General features: G+C 35.6%; 1 protein-coding gene across 6 annotated transcripts in view; it reads left to right on the top strand.

Annotated features, from left to right (window-relative positions):
- Esyt2 (extended synaptotagmin-like protein 2) overlaps positions 1–22,712 on the top strand; it is a 234,103-nt gene that overhangs the window by 169,538 nt on the left and 41,853 nt on the right. For all 6 annotated transcript variants that reach the window (XM_089104783.1, XM_089104781.1, XM_089104780.1 and 3 more), the window contains exons 15-17: positions 4,185–4,337; positions 9,919–10,195; positions 15,440–15,590. In XM_089104783.1, coding sequence (XP_088960909.1) covers positions 4,185–4,337; positions 9,919–10,195; positions 15,440–15,590 — 581 coding nt within the window. The remainder of the gene's footprint in view (positions 1–4,184; positions 4,338–9,918; positions 10,196–15,439; positions 15,591–22,712) is intronic.

The following is a 22,712-nucleotide window of genomic DNA, read 5'->3' as shown; positions in this document are numbered from 1 at the left end:
TACTATGCCTGTCCTGGTAACAAAAGACCTTGAACAATAAATCACGATAACATAATGTGTAATATTCTGTATTGGAACACAATTGGGAAAACACTTGAGAAAACAGTTCTGATTGATACTATGAGCTTAAAGAATGAAGTAGTTTTTTTAATAGAAAATGCTTTCCGAAGCCGATAATAACCTGCTCAAGTTCTCAAGTTCACTCCAGTGTTTTATTCGGCCAGCTGAACGTGTGAAATCAAGAGGTCGGCCATCTGGTGGTTTAGCCACTTTGGTGAGAAAGTCTCTTCAGGCTGAACTTTTAGCATCAAGTAAAAACTTCCTCGCTGTTAAAGTTCGTGATACTGTGATAATAAACGTCTATCTTCCTACTAATTATAGATCTAGCCTCTCGGACAGCAAGTTCACGGGTGCATGTACTCAGTTAAGCCGTTTCGTGAAGGCTTATATCCCTGGGAATACAAAAGTTATATTAATAGGGGACTTCAACTGTGACCTACTTAATACCGAATCTGAAAGGACTCAAATTGTTATAGGTTTCCTTCCTGATCAGTTAAATGTCGTTGATAAGGACAAAGCTTACACATTTATCAGTGTTGCCAACACCGTCTCAAATCTCGACCATGTGTTAACGAACTTCCCGGTGAGTGACGAAGTAAAAGTTGCAGCTGATGGTTCTTACTCTGACTATTTGCCTTTGTCATTGTCAATAACACTGGACTGTCCAAAGTTATCGGGTCCGTGCAAATCCCAATGGAGAGTATACAGTGACTGGAAACAAGTGTCGAATGATCTCTTTGCGGCTACTTCTGGCGATATCCTGAGTAAAATAAAAGTTCCCTTCCATCTGCTGCAGAGAAATGCAAACTCGTATTGCAGTGAAAGTGAAATATGTCTGGAGTTAAACATATACTGTGCAAAAACATCGCATGCTCTGAGTATCGCGGAGAGTGTAGCAGTTCCTGTGAAGCGTATCCGTAATAAATCACAGGTGAAAGGGTGGTCTAGAAATCCGGAGCTAGCGGCGGCTTGTGCGTCGGCAAAGCTATGGCGGAAAGTTTGGCATGATAGCGGGAAGCCACGAAGTGGAATAGTGAACGAGAATCGAATCCATACTAAATGGGAGTTCAATGAAGCTTTATATGGCCGCTTCTCAGCCCTCAAATGAATTTTTTTGCAGAATCTCAGTAAGAATCCGAACCTTATGTGATTGCTTCAGTTTAAGCCTCAAGAAACCAAGCCGATGTCTATATATTTCTCCTAATGAGCGGAGTACTTACTTTGAGTCCAAGTTCAAAAAGCCTGATCCAGTTCTGCAGTCTTATTACGACAATGAGCTGGTTTCTATGCTTACCGACACCTTCAACGATTTCTCAGTGTCACCGGTCACAATTTGCCAGGCCGTTAAAAAGCTGAAAAAGGTATACTCAATAGGCTGCGAAAATATTTGTGCTCTACATATTTTTTTAGGAGGTTATGTTCTTTACCATCATATTGCCCTCCTGTTTCAGATGATTTTGACACATGGGATAGTCCCGAGTTGCTTTAGTCTGGGTATGGTTATACTGATATTAAAGAAGGGGAAGCCAGCCGAACAGCCTTCTTCGTATCGGCCAGTAACGATATCTTCAGTATTTTGTAAACTATTCGAGATTGTTTTGTTTGATCAGATTTATGATAATTGTGAGATACCTCCACACCAGTTTGGTTTTCGAAAAGGCCTCGGGTGCACCCATGTACTTTATCTTCTTGCTAACATATTACTTGATGCTCATCTCTCGCGAGAAACTTTGATCTTAGGTTAGTATGATGTCAGGAGAGCTTTTGACTCTGGGATTCAGGCCCAGATTTTGGTTGAGCTGTGTAAGCGAGGAGTGCGTTCTTCTATTGTAAGGTCACTACGTGATATGTATAGGAACCTCAAGCTTCGTGTTCGTTTGCAAGATAGTGAGCTTAGTGGGGAGATATCCGTACATAAGGGAATTAAGCAAGGGCCTATACCGTCTCCTACTTTGTTTAATAACAGTGTTAATGATGCACAACAGGTTATCTCTCCGAGTTATATTTGGAAGCATATTCACTTGTCACTTCTGGGTTTTGCAGATGATCTTTTAAATCTGTGTCGGTTGCTTTCTTCATTAGAAAATAATGTCTCGCGTCTTGAAAAAAGTTATGCTGATATTGGTTTGCAGTTTAATGTATAAAAGTCTGATGTTTTGTTTTTTAATTGCCCTGCAGATAATGCTACAGTCAGGCTTGGTGGAATTATCGTAACACCGTCTAGTCACATTACGTACCTTGGCCTCCCGATTGGTCGTAATCTTCGAGAGACCCAGTCTTTGCTTATTGAACACCTTTCTAAAAAAGTGCGCATTGCCTATGCGGGTGTTGTCACTAGCCGTCGCAATTCAAGCCGTAAATATTTGGCTCGTCTTTATAATGCAGTAGCTTTGCCTCATGTCTTGTACCTGTCTCCTTTTTGGGAAGCTCCTGAGTGCACGAAACAAGAAACACATAACGTCGGTGTTTTTCAAGTATGCCCGATATCTTCTTCAAGTGCCGCCTTTTGTTAGAAACCGCCATATTGCTGTGAAATATGGAATTGTTGAGCCTCTGAGTGCCGTGGAGGATGTAATTCAGAATTACGTGAAAAAACTAGAGCTTCTGGATCACGAATGGGCCCACTTTCTCAAATAGTTGTGTTATTATGTAGTTCTTTCTGTTTGTATTTGTTTTTCTTGCCAGTTTTTGCTTTTTCTTTCTTTTCTAGTTTGTGCTCTGTCTTTTTCTGTTGATTGTAAGACAGGCTATTAATAAAGTTCAATTCAATTCAATGTATTTTTTTTAAGTTTTAACGTCGCTCCTTACTTTCAGTTGAACAATTTTTTTTTTTTTTAATTCATTTAAGCTAAAAACGGCCGTATTTATTCAATACGGGCCTGTTTTCGCCGACTTTCAAACTAGGACATCTTTCTAGGTAAAGGCTTAATTTGAGTGGTCTTGAGGCTGGATTTTTAGTTTGAGATTCTTTCTCAGTATGTTCTTCAATATAAGATTTGTGGAGTTACTTACTACCTCGCTTAAAATGCTAATTGATGGCTTGGTCAAGCAAATCATCTTCCTTGAGTGTTCATGTTTTAGAAATTTAAATAATTTGCCGGAAATACAATTCTTTTCTGTGGAACAGTCAGCTTATCATTTGAGCATGTGTGCCATTAAAATGCTCGAAGAAAACGTTTTGTCTTTCTAGCACTTCAGCAGGTAAAAAAAAGAAGAAAATATCAATGGCTAAGGAATCCCATCCAGCTGAATAAAAGAAAATAAATAAACTTTGACAATTTTTCGGTTAATAAAAATAATAAAAATCAGAAAATAGTGCAAATATCTCGGCCGAGACCTCCGCTCAATTGTAATAAGTAACATAAAAAAATATAACGTAGACTAAATCAACAAAACGAGATAAAGACAACCCTAGTAAAAGAAAAACATTTAATAGAGCCAGACATTCACATCAACAGCAAAAAAGTGACTGAAAAAAAAAGATGGATGTAGAATCGCAGGCGCGTACGCAAAAATTTTTGAGGGGAGGGGTATTAATTAAAAAACATGATCTAAATTAATAGTGCCCAGAAAATTAGGGTTTCAGAGGGCTAAGCCCCCCCCCTCCTTCTTGCGTGTGCCCCTGATTTAACGAATTGATTAAGAGTACTGCTCTCATGAATTTGCACTGAATATTGCTGCGTGGAAATTCTCAATGAAATTTTCCCATCCTCTTCATTAGGCTATGTTGCAAAATTTTCGAATTTTATTTTCGAAAGTCAATCCCGTACTCTGTGGTCGTCGAAAGTCAAATTATGTGGATCTGCAGAGTTCTGTAAGGCCAACTCAGTTCCTAAAATAGTCCCTATTCCTATTAACGTTTTTTTTTGTTGCTGAATACCGTGGATAACTCTTTGGCGCTGAGGGACAGTAGGCCATTACTTGTTAGGTAAGTACACAGGGTGAGAAGGGGGGGGTGTGGAATTTGTCTCTTCCCAAAATCTGTGAAATTTAACGATTTTTTTCGTAATTTTATATTGTAATAGGATTCGCGATGTTTTTAGTTTTTGTTTTGAAGTATTTTATTCCCAAAAATACTTCTAGCTCACCAACTTTTTATTATTAATTATCAACATTTTATTAAGGTTATGGATCAGAAAACCAATAATGAAATTGGTCGTGCTAAGATTGTCCTCGTTTCGCTGCTTAATGAAAGGGATTTAACGCTTTCCAGACAACCTTTACCATTGAAGAACTCAGGACCTGATTCGAAAATTGTCATCTCAGTCCAACTTAGGGTAACTTCTATTTCTATTCTATTTCTATTTTATTTCTATTCTAATGTCTGAGTATTTGGGCAATCGTGTTATGTTTAAGGGTTTGTGGAGCATTTAAATTATTAGTTTTTATGATTTGAATGAAAAAAATAATTTTTTTCCGAGAATGAAACTTGAATTTATAGTGATTGATATTATGTTGACATTATATGTTATATTTTGGATATTATGATATTATAGTGATATTAGTGATAATATCACCATATATAGTGATATGGGTATTGATATTATAGTGATAAAACGAAACAATAGTAAAAAAAGAGAAAAACGAGGATTATACAAGCCAGTGAAACATATGGACTAAAATGCAAATATTTCGGTCAAGACCTCCGCTTGACCGTCCTCAGTGCAAGATAATAACATCAAAATTACTAATAAAAATCCATGGATACTATAAAAAAACATTTTTAAACCTTGAAACGAAGCGCAACTAAAATTTGAAGACCCTCTCCATGTAACGGTGAAAGGGTAACTGAATGAAAAAATACAGTACTGAATGGGAATTAAATTTTTTAATTTATACAGAGCATAGTGAAACATATGGACTAAAATGTATAAATTAAAAAATTGAGTTCCCATTCAGTACTGTATTTTTTCATTCAGTTACACTTTCACTGTAACCTGGTGCGGGTGTTCAAATTTTAGTTGCGCTTCGTTTCAAGGTTTGAAATTTTTTTATATCATCCATGGAGTTTCATTACTAATTTCGATGTTATTATCTTGTACTGAGGATGGTAAATCGGAGGTCTTGACCGAAATATTTGCATTTTAGTTCTTATGTTTCACTGGCTTGTATAATCCTCGTTTTTCTCTTTTTTACTATTGTTTCGTTTTGTCATGATTAGCCAGTGTAGTCTTAGAAATTACTTATGATATTATAGATATTAGGCTGCAACAAATGGGCCCCTTAAAAAAAAAGAAAAAAGTACAAGTTGATTAAATCAGAAAAAAAAGGAGAAATAAGAAAGTTTGATAAAAACAAGGAGTAAAAGACACAAATCCCCTCCTCTTCAAACCGAAAAAAAACTGGCTCAATCATATGGCAAGGATGGCAATGTAAGTCGAGTCAGGGCTATTTTATCGGCAATCAGTAGTTCAGCGCCAATTTTAAGAGCGGAAATTGTTCGATGGCATCAACTGTCGTTTGTGCCTGCTGTTTCGCTTTGTTTTGAGTGAATGAATTTTTTCTTTTATTTCTTAGTTGTTCGCTAGTATCCGTCCATGGCAGTTCTAATTTTTTGAATTTTGTTCAAATCGCGGATATTGGCGAATGACTCGCTTTGTGGTTATTAGGTATTTCGTTTTGGTTTTTATAATTTTGGCTTTTATTGAATTTTATTTATCTTTTTATTTTATTTTTTCATTTATTTTTTGTTTTTTTCACATTGATTTTCTTTTTTCACAGTTTGTTTTGTTCGTTTTTTCTTCGGCATTTTCCTTTATATACTATTTTGTTCGCGCTAAAGAAGAGAGGCAGTTGTCCTCTCGAAATATTGGCTTTTTGATTTTTTTTTCAGTATTCTCGTTTGGCCTTAAAAACACCATTTTTGTCGTTTTCTTTCTTTTATAAAAAAAAAAAAAAATACATTGTGCCCATACCGCGCTTTACTTAGGCAGCGCTATTGCGGTGTCTATGATTACTATAATGGACTGTCCCACTGAACGCAGCAAAGGCTGAATATGGTATCAAGCGGAAAGGTAAAACTCTGCTCGACCTTTATTATGCCTATTATTTGACTATCCAAGATAAGAATGTTAACAAAATGAATGAATTTTTGAGGGTTCGGGGCGCAAGAATATGTTTGAAAAGCAATGATCTATAAGCTTAGCCGGTTAAACTAGGAACAAATTAGGATGAATAGTCAATTTTATGTAAGAAGAAAATCGAGCAAGCGGATATTTTAATTTACATGTGTAGTATTATTAGTTAATATGGTTTTAGTATCAGTAATTATTATTAGTAATTATTATTAGTAAAAAATATAATAAAAATTAAGTATAATAACAATAATATATAATAAAAAAATATAATAAGTAATAAAAGTACAATAAAAAAATAAAAACATGTATTTAAAAATAAAACTATATGTTTCAAAAATAAAAATATATAATAAATCTAAAAAAAATAAGTTAAAAATAAAAGGAATAGGCTTAAAAACTAGGATTAATGGACGCCACGGTCATGGGAGGGGTCAATCGTGAAACCTGAAACGTAGGTGCTTAAATTCGAATGCAGCAAAAGAGAGAAGCTCCCGTTCTGGACGGACACCAGACCAAAAAGCACCGAACTGGTTCTCTTCTGTACCCTTTCTATCTCTTTTTTCAGGCAATTGTGTTTCAGCAATGTGTGCCCTTTGGGAGGGTATTAAAAATTTCGTTAGAAAAAGGAATACAGACTCTTTGGTTTAAGGCTTTGTTGGCCTATCACTGTTGGCTCGAAAATCAGGAAACTTCTCAAAAGAAATTTCCTGCTTCGTCGCATTGGCGTCAATCCTTTCATTTGTTCTCGCTTATTGCATTGATATCAGGATTCTGAAGTTAGGATGTGTTTCCGCACAAATCTTATCGAACGTATTCTATTAAAAAACCGATTTGATGGTAGTTAATCCAAATTCTGGGGCAAGGTAGTCTCTGGTTCCTTCAACTTCAATTTTTGACTTTTTAATGAAGTCGTCAGATTCGTTGACATAGATACGTAGCTGTTGGCCTTCTCCTGTAGCTGTTGGCCTCCTCCTGTAGCAGCTGACCTGTAGCTGCTGGCCTCCTCCTGTAGCTGTTGGCCTCCTCCTGTAGATGTTGACCTGTAGCTATTGGTCTCCTCCTGTGGCTGCTGACCTGCAACTGTTGGCCTCCTCCTGTAGCTGTTGACCTGTAGCTGTTGGCCTCCTCCTGTAGCTGCTGTCCTGTAGCTTTTGGCCTCCTCCTGTAGCTGCTGACCTGTAGCTGTTGGCCTCCTCCTGTGGATGTTGCCCTGTAGCTATTGGCCTCCTCCTGTGGCTGCTGACCTGCAACTGTTGGCCTCCTCCTGTAGCTGTTGACCTGTAGCTGTTGGCCTCCTCCTGTAGCTGCTGGCCTGTAGCTGTTGGCCTCCTCCTGTGGATGTTGGCCTGTAGCTATTGGCCTCCTCCTGTAGCTGCTGACCTGTAGTTGTTGGCCTACTCCTGTAGCTGTTGGCCTCCTCCTGTAGCTGCTGACCTGTAGCTGTTGGCCTCCTCCTGTAGCTGTTGGCCTCCTCCTGTAGCTGTTGGCCTCCTCCTGTGGATGTTGCCCTGTAGCTATTGGCCTCCTCCTGTAGCTCTTGACCTGTAGGTGTTGGCCTCCTCCTGTAGCTGCTGACCTGTAGCTGTTGACCTCCTCCTGTAGCTGTTCGCCTCCTCCTGTGGATGTTGCCCTGTAGCTATTGGCCTCCTCCTGTAGCTGCTGACCTGTAACTGCTGGCCTCCTCCTGTAGCTGTTGACCTGTAGCTGTTGGCCTCCTCCTGTAGCTGCTGACCTGTAGCTGTTGGACTCCTCCTGTAGCTGTTGACCTCCTCCTGTAGCTGTTGGCCTCCTCCTGTGGATGTTGCTCTGTAGCTATTGGCCTCCTCCTGTGGCTGCTAACCTGTAGGTGTTGGCCTCCTCCTGTGGATATTGGCCTGTTGTTTTTGGCCTCCTCCTGTAGCTGCTGACCTATAGTTGTTGGCCTCCTCCTGTAGCTGTTGACCTGTAGCTGTTGGCCTCCTCCTGTAGCTGTTGGTCTCCTCCTGCGGATGTTGGCCTGTAGCTATTGGCCTCCTCCTGTAGCTGTTGGCCTCCTCCTGTAGCTGTTGGCCTCCTCCTGTAGCTGTTGGCCTCCTCCTGTGGATGTTGGCCTTTAGCTATGGGCCTCCTCCTGTAGCTGCTGAATTGTAGTTGTTGGCCTCCTCCTGTAGCTGTTGACCTGTAGCTGTTGGCCTCCTCCTGTAGCTGCTGACCTGTAGCTGTTGGCCTCCTCCTGTGGATGTTGGCCTGTAGCTATCGGCCTCCTCCTGTAGCTGCTAACCTGTAGCTGTTGGCCTCCTCCTGTAGCTGTTGGCCTCCTTCTGTGGATGTTGGCCTGTAGCTATGGGCCTCCTCCTGTAGCTGCTGACGTGTAGTTGTTGGCCTCCTCCTGTAGCTGTTGACCTGTAGCTGTTGGCCTCCTCCTGTAGCTGCTGACCTGTAGCTGTTGGCCTCCTCCTGTGGATGTTGGCCTGTAGCTATGGGCCTCCTCCTGTATCTGCTGACTTGTTGATGTTGGCCTCCTCCTGTAGCTGTTGACCTGTAGCTGTTGGCCTCCTCCTGTAGCTGCTGACCTGTAGCTGTTGGCCTCCTCCTGTGGATGCTGGCCTGTAGCTATTGGCCTCCTGTAGCTGCTGACCTGTAGTTGTTGGCCTCCTCCTGTAGCTGTTGGCCTCCTCCTGTAGCTGCTGACCTATAGCTGTTGGCCTCCTCCTGTGGATGTTGGCCTGTAGCTATTGGCCTTCTCCTGTAGCTGCTGACCTGTAGTTGTTGGTCTCCTCCTGTAGCTGTTTGCCTCCTCCTGTAACTGTTGGCCTTCTCCTGTAGCTGTTGACCTTTAGCTGTTGGCCTACTTAGAAGGAAACACTATAAAATTCTGAAAACCACTTATTCTTAAATAGGCCTACCTACGTGTATCACTCTTAAAATTGTTTTACTTTACTTTAATTTATCATTGCTGATTCATTTATCACTCACAAATAAATTTCCCTTTTAATCCTATTGCATTGTAAATTAATCATGTAAAATATCCAAATTTTTCTTTAAAATTTTGGACTTTTTAATGAAGTCGTCAGACGCAGATACGTTGACACAAATACCCGAACAATACCCGAAACTTGAACATTCTAATATAAAGAGTAGAAATAGATTATTGCTATTATTACTATTCCCTAGGGTTATGTCAGAATTTAAATTAAATGATTCCCATTTTTGCCCATTGTTGCGTTCCTCTGTTGTTGTTGTGTTAAATTTGTACCCAGTACAGAGAATGCTAAACCCTTGTATGAAATTCTTGCAATTTTTGAAAAAAAAAATTCGCCAACAAATTAAAAAAAAAATTAAAGAAAGAATTTGTATGACATTGTAAGTAAGTAAAAAAATGTGAAGTTTTCTTAGTCACAATATTTTTTCCGAATTAAATTCTCTGTTTCTCTGTGGTGTAGCCTTGCATGCCCTGGATGGAGGAGATGCGGCTAATTTCTGTATCCGATTAAATCATAATTTAGGGTTTCTTAAGATTCTTTCTGTAAACTAGTATAGCTTTAACATTTTTTCCCTCCTGTTTTTACTATTGTAACAAATTTGCCCCTTCCGCCTTGAAATCACACTTTGGAATACCTATCTAGATGGAGACTTACTGTCAATACTGAGCTGTTTTAAGTGCGTTACTGTCGATTTCCCAATCTCTTAATTGTTACATTTTTGATTTAACAAGTATTAATTTAGAATATAACCATTCTTTTGAATACTTTTAAAATATTTTGATGCCAAATTTTAAATATATTTGGTTTTATTTCAATAGATAATGGTTCAAGGCACAATTGGAGACGAGCCCCCTCCTACACCATTGTCAACTACACCAGCTGTAAAACCGATTGTTACTCCTAGTGTCACCCCTGTAGCGAAAGTGGCACCAGTTCCACTACCCGAACCGCTGAAGCTAGAACCCGTTCCGGTAATAACTCCCAAAGAAACAGCAGAGGTTGCTGCTGTAAAGCCCCAAGATACCCTGACTGATATTGCTGAGACTCCAGCTCCTTTTGAAGAAAAGGAGAAGGAATATTTATCTGAAGCTGCAGGCAAGAAATTCAAATTCAAATTTAAATTTAAATTTAATTCAAATTTAATTTGTCTTTGCGCTTGACTAAATTAAAGGATAAAATTTGCGTGCTGGTCTTAATCGGAGAACGAGGATGGGTTTTAGAATACGTGTGCTATAGGATTTTGATCTCTAACAATTTTTTTTTTGGATCGAATATATTAAAAAAAAGAAATTTGGGATTTAGAGTAAAGCACGCATTGTGTGCAGTCCAAGTTTAGTTCTTAAGCTTAAAAAAAGGAACAAAGAGTATTGGAAACATTAGAGTTGAAACTGGCGTTAATATTAGAAAGATTTTTGACAAAAAAAAAACTAAATTTAAATAATTTCTTAGATCACACTGCTTTTCCATTTACAAAAAATTAAACAAGAAAAATTGGTTTTAATTTCTATAAAGCAGTGAATACAAACACTTAATTAAACAAAAATACTCCGAATATTTCGGCCCCACATCCGGGAGCCTTTCTCAACGGAAAAAAAATGAAACAAAAAAAAGTTCTTTTTTAAAAGAACTGTAATGTAAGTTAAGGTTTCTTAAAAAAGAACCTTTTTTTGTTTCATTTTTTTTTCGTTGAGAAAGGCTCCCGGATGTGGGGCCGAAATATTTGGAGTATTTTTGTTTAATTAAGTGTTTGTATTCACTGCTTTATAGAAATTAAAACCCGTTTTTTGTTTAATTTTTCGTAAATTAAATTTATTGATAAAGTAAGAGCGAGGGCAACTTTTTGATTTTTGTCAAACGTCTGGTATAATCAGTGGGGATCTTAGAACGTTTTTAATGTCGAAGAGAAAAAATCAACAAATCCATCTGGCGTTTCGGGCTTTTTGTTTTACCGAAAGCTCTTACTTATCTTTTCGGGTCTCTAAAAGCAGGAAAGCATAACAAATATGGAACTCTTTCTCTGGTAGATGAACCAGCTTAATGCAACTAGCCGACTTAACTTTTCTTAACTTTTCTTAACTTTTCCAAAATTTTTCCAAGCAAACCAAGGACTATTTCTTAGAGACTAAATTTTAGCTTAAAACGGTTCTTAGGAACTAAAAAAAGTTTAAATTATTTATTGCTTACAAAGAGATTTCACCTTTATCTTATTTGCTTTGTAAATAATCGTACAAATATGCTTTTTTTTTATTTTTGGTTTTTTTCCTGTAATATTTCAACTTTCTTTGAATAGGACCTACAAGTTTCGTATATCAGCTTCTATTATGATATCAGTCAGCTCTTTGAATTTTCTTCAGCCCTTCAAAGGGATAACACTAATAATTTTTTAATTCATTGGTGATTACAATTATTGATAATTATTTCCGTAATATCATCGATATTAATGTTTTGATTAAAAATAATTGAAGATATTATCTATCAGATTTTTAGAATACTAAGGACATCGCAGTAATCACTTTTCTTGCCCCTTGGACTCATTTTTGGTCTATTCGTACCTAAAAATTCTTATATTCGACAAGTCTTTCTTTATTTTATTCAATAAAGGAGGAAGCCATAACCTTGTCATGTTCTTTTGTTTATTTCAGAATTATGAAATTTTAGCGCAGTACCCTAGTTTTACCAGTGTTGACACGTTGAACCGTAAAACTAAGTAAGCAAAATTAAATAGTTTTTCTACATTTAAATGGACCTTTAGGTGTTACAGCAACGATTTGCGAATTTCTTCTATTTAAAGTTTCATCCCACATCCGGGTTGCAGCGGTAGCTAGCAGCCTAGTAAGAGACGATCACGCCCCATAGTAAAAAATGAAACAGGTCTTTACTCCTAAAACTAGAATCAGATCTAGAAACTAAGTACACTATTAGAACCGTCTTGTCCAAAACCCTTATATAGGAAACCTATAGTCCCTTGCCTTGAACAACAAGGGAAATATACTGGCTTAAAAATCAAGAAAAAGGGGTTTCAACCACGATATTCTGGATATACGGCATATTTTTTTTCTTGTTCTTTTCCTCAGATAACGGGGTTACCGGAACATCATAGAGAGCTGTTTAATGGCTCATTTAAACGAAATTGATGGGATTAAAAACTTTTTGTAATTAAAAAAAAAGTTTTTTTTTAACATAAAATCATTTTTATATGAAAAAATAATGCATTTTCATGGTCAAAATTGATTAATGACGTTATAATCGTAGGTATTTAATCATCATAATAGAAAGCTGTTTAATGGCTCATTTTAAAGGAAGTTGCTGTATATAGAAACCTTTTCTAATTAACAAAAATAATTTTTAATATAAAATAAATTTTTACGAAAAACTGTTTTATTATAATTATATTAAAAGACGATCATTAGAAGAACAAACCAGTGCATACATTGGACTTAGATAGCTGCCTGATTTTCTGAGGTTCGTCTCTTACTACTCCGAAGAAGAAAAAGTCGTAGACGTATTACTGTTTTTAATCAGGGTTTACATAATCCGGGTTGCAGCGGTAGCTAGTCTGTAATAAAGTATCTATATTTGGTAAAGTGGCTGAAACCACGATATTCTGCATATACGGTATCTTTTTAAAATTAGATTGTAGTAAATTAATAAAGTTATAGAAGAATTAATGTATATAATACCTTGCGATGATGTAGTAGATAAAGCTGCGCATCCTGATCGTATGTTGACAGGTTCAATCCCACCGATTTCTACTACCGATTTCTGGATGTAAAAATATTTCTGTCCTTTGCTTCTGAGAGGCTTCTTGTTCCTTTTTCTTTTTTCTAAGATCCACTTTTTTCTCCCCTTCTGCTATCAGGTCCTTATGATCGTAAATCATTTTTTTAAAATTATATTCTATATCTATACTAGGCCAAGGTCCTTGGGGTTTCTCCCCTCCCCATCTCAGCCTGCGCATCTACTACCGATCGTGTAAGGCTTTTACTTGACTCTTGCAAAATTTTTACATCAGGGAACCAGCCCTTTAATCAAGAACTGTTGATTGTGTGTTTCGAGTTAGTTGAAACTCCCCCTCAACATTCCCCGAAAGTAGAAGTGGCAGAAGTAGTAGCATTAGAAACAGTATCCACATAGCACCTTTGCTGATGTACCCTTTTGACAACCTGCATGCACATATTGTGTTTTGATTTAGTTCAACATCCTCTTACTATTCCTCTTGAAATTCATACCTAAATACTCTTAGCTTTAGTAGTGGTAGCAGTTCACAAAGGCGGATCTAGGGGAAATCCTTGGGGGGCCTGATGTGACAAGGGTACCAATAATTGATCAAATTGACAAGTTTATTAAAAAAAAGATTAAACAATGTAAAAAAAACGGGATGAGAGTGCCAGCAAAATCCTGGAGGGGGTGGGGGCGGCTGTTCGTCCCTTGATCCACCCCTGGTAATTCGGTAGCAATATAATTAGCAGTATTAGACGTAGTAACAGTAGCATACAAATATTGCCTTTTGATTAGTTCAAAATGCCCCTCGACAAGCCCTGTAAGTTCAAACTTCATTATCCAAGCCAAAAATGACTTGGGAAAAAATGTCCAGAAACAGCATATCAGTCTCAACTCAGGTGAAAACTTCAGCCTCTTCAATCGTTTCTTACTTTTCTTCATTAGTTATGAAATGACCAATAATTATATATATTATAATATTATATATATATTTATGGATATTGATCTTTAAATTTTTCTCGAAAACGGCACTACAGTTTCTTTGAAAATTGCTGCACTACCATTTTCGGTGTGAAAAAACGAACTATACAGGTCATGACTTTGGTAAAATTTATTTTCTCCTCCCATTCCCCTATATATTTTTCTAAAATTAAATGGTGAATGAAATTAGAAATCCCTGAAGCAGGCGTGCAAAAAGTGGGGTAGCATAGTGGCCATTCTACTTGGCAGTTTTCTCTTCTATATTAAGGGCTAAAAAGAAAAGGGCTAAAGGGCTAAAAAAGGCACTGATGCATTGAACTACAGTAAAGAGTATTGGAAAAATGAGAGTTGAACTGGCGCTAATATTAGAAAGACTTTTGACAGAAAAAAATAATAATGAAAGTTATTGAGAGTTATAAAATAATGAAAGTAAGAGCGATGTATAGTCAGCGGGGTATTTGAACATGTTCAATGTTGAATAGAAAAACAAACAAATCCATCTGGTGTTTAGGGCTTTTGGTTTTACTGAAAACCCTTTCTTGTCTTTCGGGGACTTTTTATGCAGGGAAGCGTAAAAATTGTGGAACTCTTTCTCTAGTAAATCAATCAGCTTAATGGAAGTTAGCTACTTCACTTTCCAAAACTTTTCCAAGGACTACTTCTTGGAGACCAAATTTTGATTTAAAATGGTCCTTGGGAATAAAAAAAAAGTTTAAATAATTTATCGCTTACAAAGAGATTTCACCTTTATCTTATTTCCATTGTAAATTAATCGTACAAATATGCCATATTTTTTAAATAGGGGGCATAAAGAAAAAAATAAAAAGTGGAAAGGAACAAATCACGCAACAATAATAGAACAAAAGAACGAAACTGTGATAAGGTGACAAGTGCAGATAAGTCGCTTCTTTCAGCCTATAGGTAAACTTTTTCCTTATATTTGGCAGATGGAACTTCAGATGGCAGAAAGCAAAAAAAAAGTCCAATTAATTTCCTAGAGATTACTTTCCTAGGGTGTTGAGCACAAATCCTTTAATAAGTTAAGTTTTTATTTAAAAAGCTTATACTATTTAATTTATCTAAAACTTTAAAAAATCTTTTTTTTTCAATAATGTTAAAAAAGTAAAAAATTTAGAAGTAAAAACTATAATCCAGTACTAACAATGTGCTTTGGTTTCCTAGATTTATGGTTTTAACGTATTTTCTAAAGCCAGTCATATTATTATTTCAGTGCATGTAAGAAAGGTAAGCCAACCAAATAATTCTCATTTTTTAAACTTAATAGTTTCTTCTGTTTTCCTGTGTGAATTTTAAGCCAACAAAAGCAACATAAAGCTAGTTTCACCTGATTGGCTCTTGTAAGAAATTTTTAAAATTTCTCTCTTTCGCTCTTTTTTAATAATATATAAAAGACAGTAAAATATGCATTAAGTTATAAAAATGGCATAAATGCATCTTGCAAAAATAATTTGAAAATATATCTTACATCTTAACTACACACATTTTTATTTGGATATCTGTTTGACTGTTTTCATCTAAAATAAAGTTGTTTTTTTGTTATTTTTTCGGTCTTTTTCTCTTATTTTATTTTAATTTATATTTTAAAGTTATATTTGCTAATATTTTGTATTTCTTTAGGTGAGAAGGATAAGAAGAAAGAGACTGGTATAGCAGGTTTAATAAGTGCTGCTTCTAGTGCTGCAGCGCCTGTCATACCTCCCGCTGTCAATATATCCTCATTGCCTACTGAGCGCAGCACACCTTCTCTCCGCCGCCGGCAAGTCCAACAGTAAGCATCATAGTCATTACTTGAGTTATTATGAGGATTGTCATCACATGGGTCTTGCACCCTTTAATATATTTGGCCAGTCCGTATAAAAAGAACTCTGTAATTTACTGTAACTCTACTTAAGTTTCGACATCAGTAAATATAGACCACTGAAATAAATAGCCATTTCGATGAAATTTGACCCTATCCCCACCCCTCCCCCAACCCCCTAATTTTGGCCTGTGACTTCTATGCATGGCATATTTTAAATTTCCTGTATGACATAGTATTAAATTTCAAAATGTCTTAAATTCTGGAATAATTTAAATGTTAATCACTGCAAGTTACTAACTGCAAATCTGAGGCCTCAGCCCCCCATTGTACATCCTGGCTGAAGGGCCATGGAACGGAGATCAGAACCGTCGGCAAGGACTGTAAAGTCCAGCGCCTTTACCTTTTTTTTGCCCACCCCGCCTCATTTTGGCTTGTGACATCTCTATATGGCATATTTTAAATTTTCTGTATGACATAATTTAAAGTATTATAACTTGAATTATGAAAATTCTAGAATAGTGGAAATAATGGTAATATGTTTTATAAAATTGTAACAATATTGTAATAACGATAAATGAAATAATATAATGGTGTAATGGTAGAGAAATTTCAATAATTTTGAAATTACAAAATAATTTGAACAATTATCTGATAAAATTTATATATCAGATATAATTATATATTATATTTAGACGAAACACTGAAAAGAGTTACCAGAGTTGCAGAGGTGACTGAGTTATGAGTCACCCCTGTCGAAGCTAGACTGTAGCTTCAACCTAATTTTAGTTGTTTAAAGTATTGTCCGGCTTTTTCTAGGTTTTTGTGGTGATATTTTCTCATCTAATTTATATTGATGGTATATTATTAAGGTATATCGCTATAAGACCTACGTTCGGCTAACCAAAAATTTCTAGATTTTTTGTGTGTGTGTGTTTTTTTTGTAATAACCCACCATGAAATCAGACAGGTTGCTTTTTCAAAAATTTATTTTTTGTTATTGTTTTATTTAGAAACTATATCAGTTACTAGTGTCAGTATGTTTCTAGTGTCAGTATGTTTCTTACTAGTGTCAGGATGTATCAGTTACTAGTGGTCAGTATGTTTCTGTCGAACGGTTATCTGCTGCCTGAGTTTGCTTTCAAGAGAAGTGGATGCATGTAAGCAAAGCAATGGCGTCAATTCAGGCATTTTGTTGAGGGGAGGGGCACACTTATAGTTGTGGCAAATTTGTCATTTTTTTAATTTTTATAAATGATAATAGCAAAAAATTTGTCATTTCTCAGGAGGGGAAAGTAAAAATGTTTGGGGGTTATAGACCCCCTCTGCTACCCTTCTCCAAATCACTGGTGCATGTGGAATATAGAGAAAAACAAAACCAAAACATTACTATATGCGCACAAAATCATAATGTGCAATAATTTTTCCAACCAACCTAATTTTTGGGTATGGCAGGAAGAATGTTTTTAAAACTACTCCTACTGAAAATTATTGAATTAAGCAATATATCTACCCGTTCTTTGATACGTCATAATTATCCTGGTTTAAATTTAAATAATCTGCGAAAACATAAACCAAAAATAAAACATGTTATATTTAGTTTTACATGTTTTAAAAATTTATTTTAATTTTAAAAATTAATTTTAAAATTTTTAAAATTAAATTTTTAAATTTAATTTTAAAAAATTAAAAAATTATAAATTTTTAAAAATTAAATTAAATTCTGAAAAATTCAATTTTAAGAATTTAATTTTAATAGTTTTAGAATTCAGTTTAATTTTAATTTTAAGAAAAAATTTAATTAAAAATTAAATTTTTAATGAAAAAGCCCTTGATATGCAGCTGCATAGTTTTTGGTAGTAGCAGGTGCTATATTTGAAAAAAGGGAATTGGGTGAAAATTCAGTAATAAACAGGCTAGAAAATTTTAAATTTTTAAAAATTAAAATAAATTCTTAAAAATTTAATTTTAATACTTTTAGAATTCAATTTAATTTTAATTTTAAGAAAAAATTTAATTGAAAATTAAATTTTTAATGAAAAAGACCTTGATATGCAGCTGCGTAGTTTTTGGTAGTAGCAGGTGCTATATTTGAAAAAAGGGAATTGGGTGGAAATTCAGTAATAAACAGGCTAGAAAATTTTAAATTTAAAAAAGTTAAATTAAATTCTTAAAAATTTAATTTTAAAAATTGTAATTTTAAATAGTTTTAGAATTCAATTTAATTTTAATTTTTAATGAAAAAGACCCTGATATGAAAAAGACCTTGATATGAAAAAGACCTTGATAATGAAAAAGACCTAAAAAACATAAACCAAAAATGAAACATGTTAACGTCCAAAAAGTAATCACCGAAAATCACCTGATCAGAGTAATGACAAAGTCCACTGATTTAAAATTTGTTATTTTGTTCTTTTATGTCTTTATCTCTTATCAAGTTCTTTTATCTCTTCGTTTTGTGGTACACACGGTATAGTTTGGCTCCCGCTTGAAGTATTAAAACGTAGAGAAACATAGACACAGAAACAGAGAAACGGGGAAAAAGAGGGACTTATAAGTGATTTTGTGACTGTAAACTCTTTGTTCTGTTTACTCTCCGTTAATATCACAAGGGAAGTTTTAACACCAATCAGGTTTTTAAAGCCGGGACTATTTGTTTGTCAAGAACATGATTTCTTGGGCCAACCCGATTATTCATAAGAAGGTGCTTAAACTCCCCTGTTGCTATGGAATATCAAGTATCAATTGTTGATTTAAGTGACATTTCGACCCCAAACTATGATAATGTCACGGCTGCAGGTGAAATTACAGCATCTTCTTCTCATTGCGCCATGATTTAAGTCTTTTTGTCATGAAGTCCATGACAGTCCTTGAAGCCTGATAATTACGTGGCTGCTGGTGTACTTTTTCTCATGCCTTCTTCTGATTATTTCGTAATCTATGATTATGTTCGTAATCTTTTTATGTCTTGAAGTCCGTGATAGTCCTTCAAGCCTGACAATGACACGGCCGCAGGTGAACTTCTTCTAACACCTTCTTCTGATTATTCCATAACTTCAGTTGTTTTTAAAGCCCTTTTTTGTCATAAAGTCCATGACAGTCTTTAAACTCTTGACAATGACACGCCAGAAGGCGAACTTCTCCTAACATGTTCTACTGACTATATGATAATTTAATTTTTTAAAGCGTGTTTTGTCATACAGTCCAAGGCAGCTCTTGAGGCGAATGAAACGGCTGATGCTGAACTTCTTCTAACACCTTATTCTCAATATCATGTAATTTAAGCTTTTTTTTCTATTTTCTTGATAGCCCCGCTTATGAGCAGGTTATTTTTCCCAGGAAAAGTTTTATTCATTTTTGCCAATGCTTTGATATGAATTGTGCCGGTTCTACGACCAAATTGTACCGCAGAAGATTCTTGTGGTATTATGATAGCATTCTACGTCAGTTGTCACTTCACGGACAACAACAGTCTACTAGAATAAACTAAAAAATAAGTAACCGCTTATTTGTAACTCAAATCTTGATCCTCCTTCAGAAATCAGTTTTGAGTGCTGTTTTTCTTTTGGTGATTAGTCTGAAATACGTAGCGATTTCTTTTAGTTTCGCTTTTGTGTTTGACGGAAATAGGTTTTGCTTTTTTGTTTTTGTTTTGCTTTTGTTTTGTTTTGTTTTTGTTTTTTGTTTTTGTTTTGCTTAAATAAGTTTTTGTTTTGCTTTAATCTCTTGGACATAACTGAAGGGGTTACAAAAATTTCAGTAAAATAAAGCATTACCTGGCGAATACAGAACAAATGTACCACGATTATACAGTATTGCACCGGGAACCAATTGCACCATTGCACCGTTTGTTGTGCCAAAAATGGTACAATTATACCCTATTGGTAACGTTGGTCTTATTATCGATCTGATATCTGATATCTGACTCTGCTTTCTATATTATAATTTTTCTTCTTGATGGTTTGGGAATACTCTTTTAACTCAGAAAGAAGGAATTGGAAATCTGAAATTCCTTTTACTATGTTTTTTTTGCAACCATCTCGGAGAATCAGTGACATGTTTGTCAATTGTCATTGTCACCAGTCATCATTGACCATTTGAATCAGTGACATGCAGTTGAATACTAGTTTGTACTTGGATCATTGAAGATTTATATCTACGTTTAAAGATAAAAAAAAAATCATTACTTGATTATAGTTTAAACTAAAGAGAGAAAGAGAGACGGCTTTCCTGTAAGTACGTGGTAAATTTCATCCATTTACGTCATATATTGACGTCAAATATTTGACACATTATGGTAACCCAATTACTTTATTTCTTCGAAAGTGCGATTTTCAGAGAGATTTATAATATTGCCTATTAAAAACTCGGTGTGAAAATTTATGCCACAAGCCAATGAAAAAAAAAAATGTAAAGTTCAACTGGTTAACAAAACCGCCTAATTGATTTGCCTGCGTGAAATTTTGAGCTAGTAGAAAAGTTTTAGTCACAAGATTTTTAGTCACATTGAAGAAATTACTTTTAAGTAAAATTGCTGCATTATTAAAATAAAAGAAAGATATGAATAAAAGCAAAAAAAATTGGTTGAATAGCCAACTTTTTACTTGTAAAGTGTCAGTAAATCCAGCTGCTTTGCTAATATCATGGCCCTTGAAGCAAGAAGTGCGATGGGCGTTAGGGGCGAACTATCATGATATATATATATATATATATATATATATATATATATATATATATATATATATATATATATATATATATATATATATATATATATATATATATATATATATATATATATATATATATATATATCTGGAAGAGAAGGCATTTTTGCGAGTTCATTGATAACGAAAAATATCTTCGAATAAAGCATACTGTTTAAGAAATGGGAAATTTAAGAAAGAGGTTATTTTTATTGCCTAAGTAGAGAAGGAATGCTTCCCTTGAAGCTTAAGAGTCTAATGCAGGGTTGCCACTCTTTGTAATTTTCCCGTCATCTAAGGATTTCAGTTATGAACTTTGGATCTTCGGAAAAGTGTATATGTTAATCTGAATGTCCGAAATCTGGTTAATGTCGACATTCAAATTCAAATTCATTTAATTCAAAAACAAGACATAGCTCTCGTGGGCAAAGCCCAAATATGATATCTCTTAGTCATAATTAGCAAAATAAAGTTGTCTGATAAAACTTCGTCAGAATAAATAGAATAAAGGATAAAAACACTTGAGATTGAGAATAAAATTGTCTGATAAAACTTCGCCAGGATAAAATAAACTAAACAATAAAAACACTAGAGATCATTGTAATATTTCACAAAGCTTGGCACAAAGATTTTACTGTAGTGCAAGGTGTTACAGTGGACTGGGGTTGGTTTCGGAACCTTGTCAGCCACTTCCCGGGGGGGACGAGATCTTATACGGACAAACGGGGGGGGGAAGGAATGATCGGTAGAGGGGATGTTGAAGGAGGGAGGAGCCAAATCTTTGGCATAGTTTTTTTCGGCGGAAAGAAAGGGATTCAAGTTTAAATTCCTTGAGGTAAAAGGAGTAAGGTAGAAGAGAACTGCTATATATGATTTGCAGTGATCTCTTCTGAACTCGTTCTATTTCATCAGTTTCATCCTCGGTAAGGGCAAAATGCCAAAACAGACAAGCATATTCAACTAAGGGGCGGATGAAAGTATAAGATATTAGTTTCAGGTTGTCCTTAGGAACTCGAAATTTTTTCAGTGTTTTTAGCATTTGGATTACGCCGTTAGCTTTTTTTACAATTGTCTTTGTATTCTCCCGCCATGAGAGGTCAGAAGACATCACCATACCAAGTAAAGTTATTTTATGGCTTATTAGCTTGGAAGCGATAGGAGGTTCGAAAGACGGTTGAGTACTCCGAAGAAAAGAAAATGTCGTGACCGAGCATTTGTCTTTATTCACGACCATGTTTAGTTCAGCCGCCTCTGAGGTAACTTGGTCGGTGAAACCAGCAGCATTGCTCTTCCAATCCTTAGATACGATTTCCGTTAAGGACAAGTCGTCAACGTATTTCCATCTGTCCTTCAGCTCAGCAGCGATTTCATTTGTCATGAGGAGGAAGCCCAGCGGCCCGATCACAGTTCCTTGTGGAATTCCACAAAAAACTGGCAGAGAAGTGGAAAATTGGTCTTTATACTTTACAGTTTGCTCTCTATTTGTCAAGGAGCTCTTGATGATTTTAATAATAAAGCTGGGTATTTTTCCGCCATCTTTTCTAAAAGGATTTTGTGATCATCAAAGTCAAATGGTTTTCTGAAATCAATTGCAATTAAATTTATCCATTTTCCAGGTTCATCCAGGTGTTTTAAAATAAAACCAAGTAAATCAACGAAGTGATGAACTGTTGAACACTTAGGGATATTACCAAATTCCTTTCGATCAGTTACTTTCAAAAGATATATTTTCAGCCATGCGGCAACAAAACTTTCGTATTAAAAACTGACGGTCGGACACTGTGATCGGTGACTGTGATCAGCCGGACACCAGAGAAATCATTAGCTGCTCCTTTCTTTGGAATGGGGGTAATTAACCCTTTCTTCCATTTCTTTGCAAAATATACTGTTTTTGTTATATTATTGAAAATTATCTGAAGGGGAAATGATAATTCTTTAGCAAATGCTTTAATGAGAGCAACTGCAATGTCAAAAGGGGCAACGGAAGTTCTTTTTAAAGAAGAGAGTTTACGGATTATAATTGCCGATGAAATATCAGCAATTAAATTATCATCTGAAGGAGTAAGTAAGTTTATCTGGGGATCCTCAGGTGATAGAGGGGAGTATGACTGAGAAATTGAAGAACAACGGGCACTATAAATTATTTACAGTTTTTTCTACAAGTTTCTCCTTCCAAAAATCAGCCGGTGAGAATATTGGCCAGTCAGACTTTTTACTTTACTGAAAAACTGCGACGGCTTGGACTCCAAAAGATGGTCAACTTCATTTTCATAGTAATTGGCTTGTATACCTTTTTGATTTTCCATTTTATTTGGTTTGCCAACTGTTTTGCTTGGTTCACTTGACCTTTTCGTATTAGGTGCAATTTATGTTTTATCAGTTGCTT

This window comes from Artemia sp. Qi Xiang Cuo, chromosome 19 (assembly GCF_049724085.1).
Source record: "Artemia sp. Qi Xiang Cuo chromosome 19, ASM4972408v1, whole genome shotgun sequence".
Lineage (NCBI taxonomy): Eukaryota > Metazoa > Arthropoda > Branchiopoda > Anostraca > Artemiidae > Artemia > Artemia sp. Qi Xiang Cuo.
Note: the sequence above shows the minus strand (reverse complement) of the source record. Positions and strands in the feature narration are given on the sequence as shown.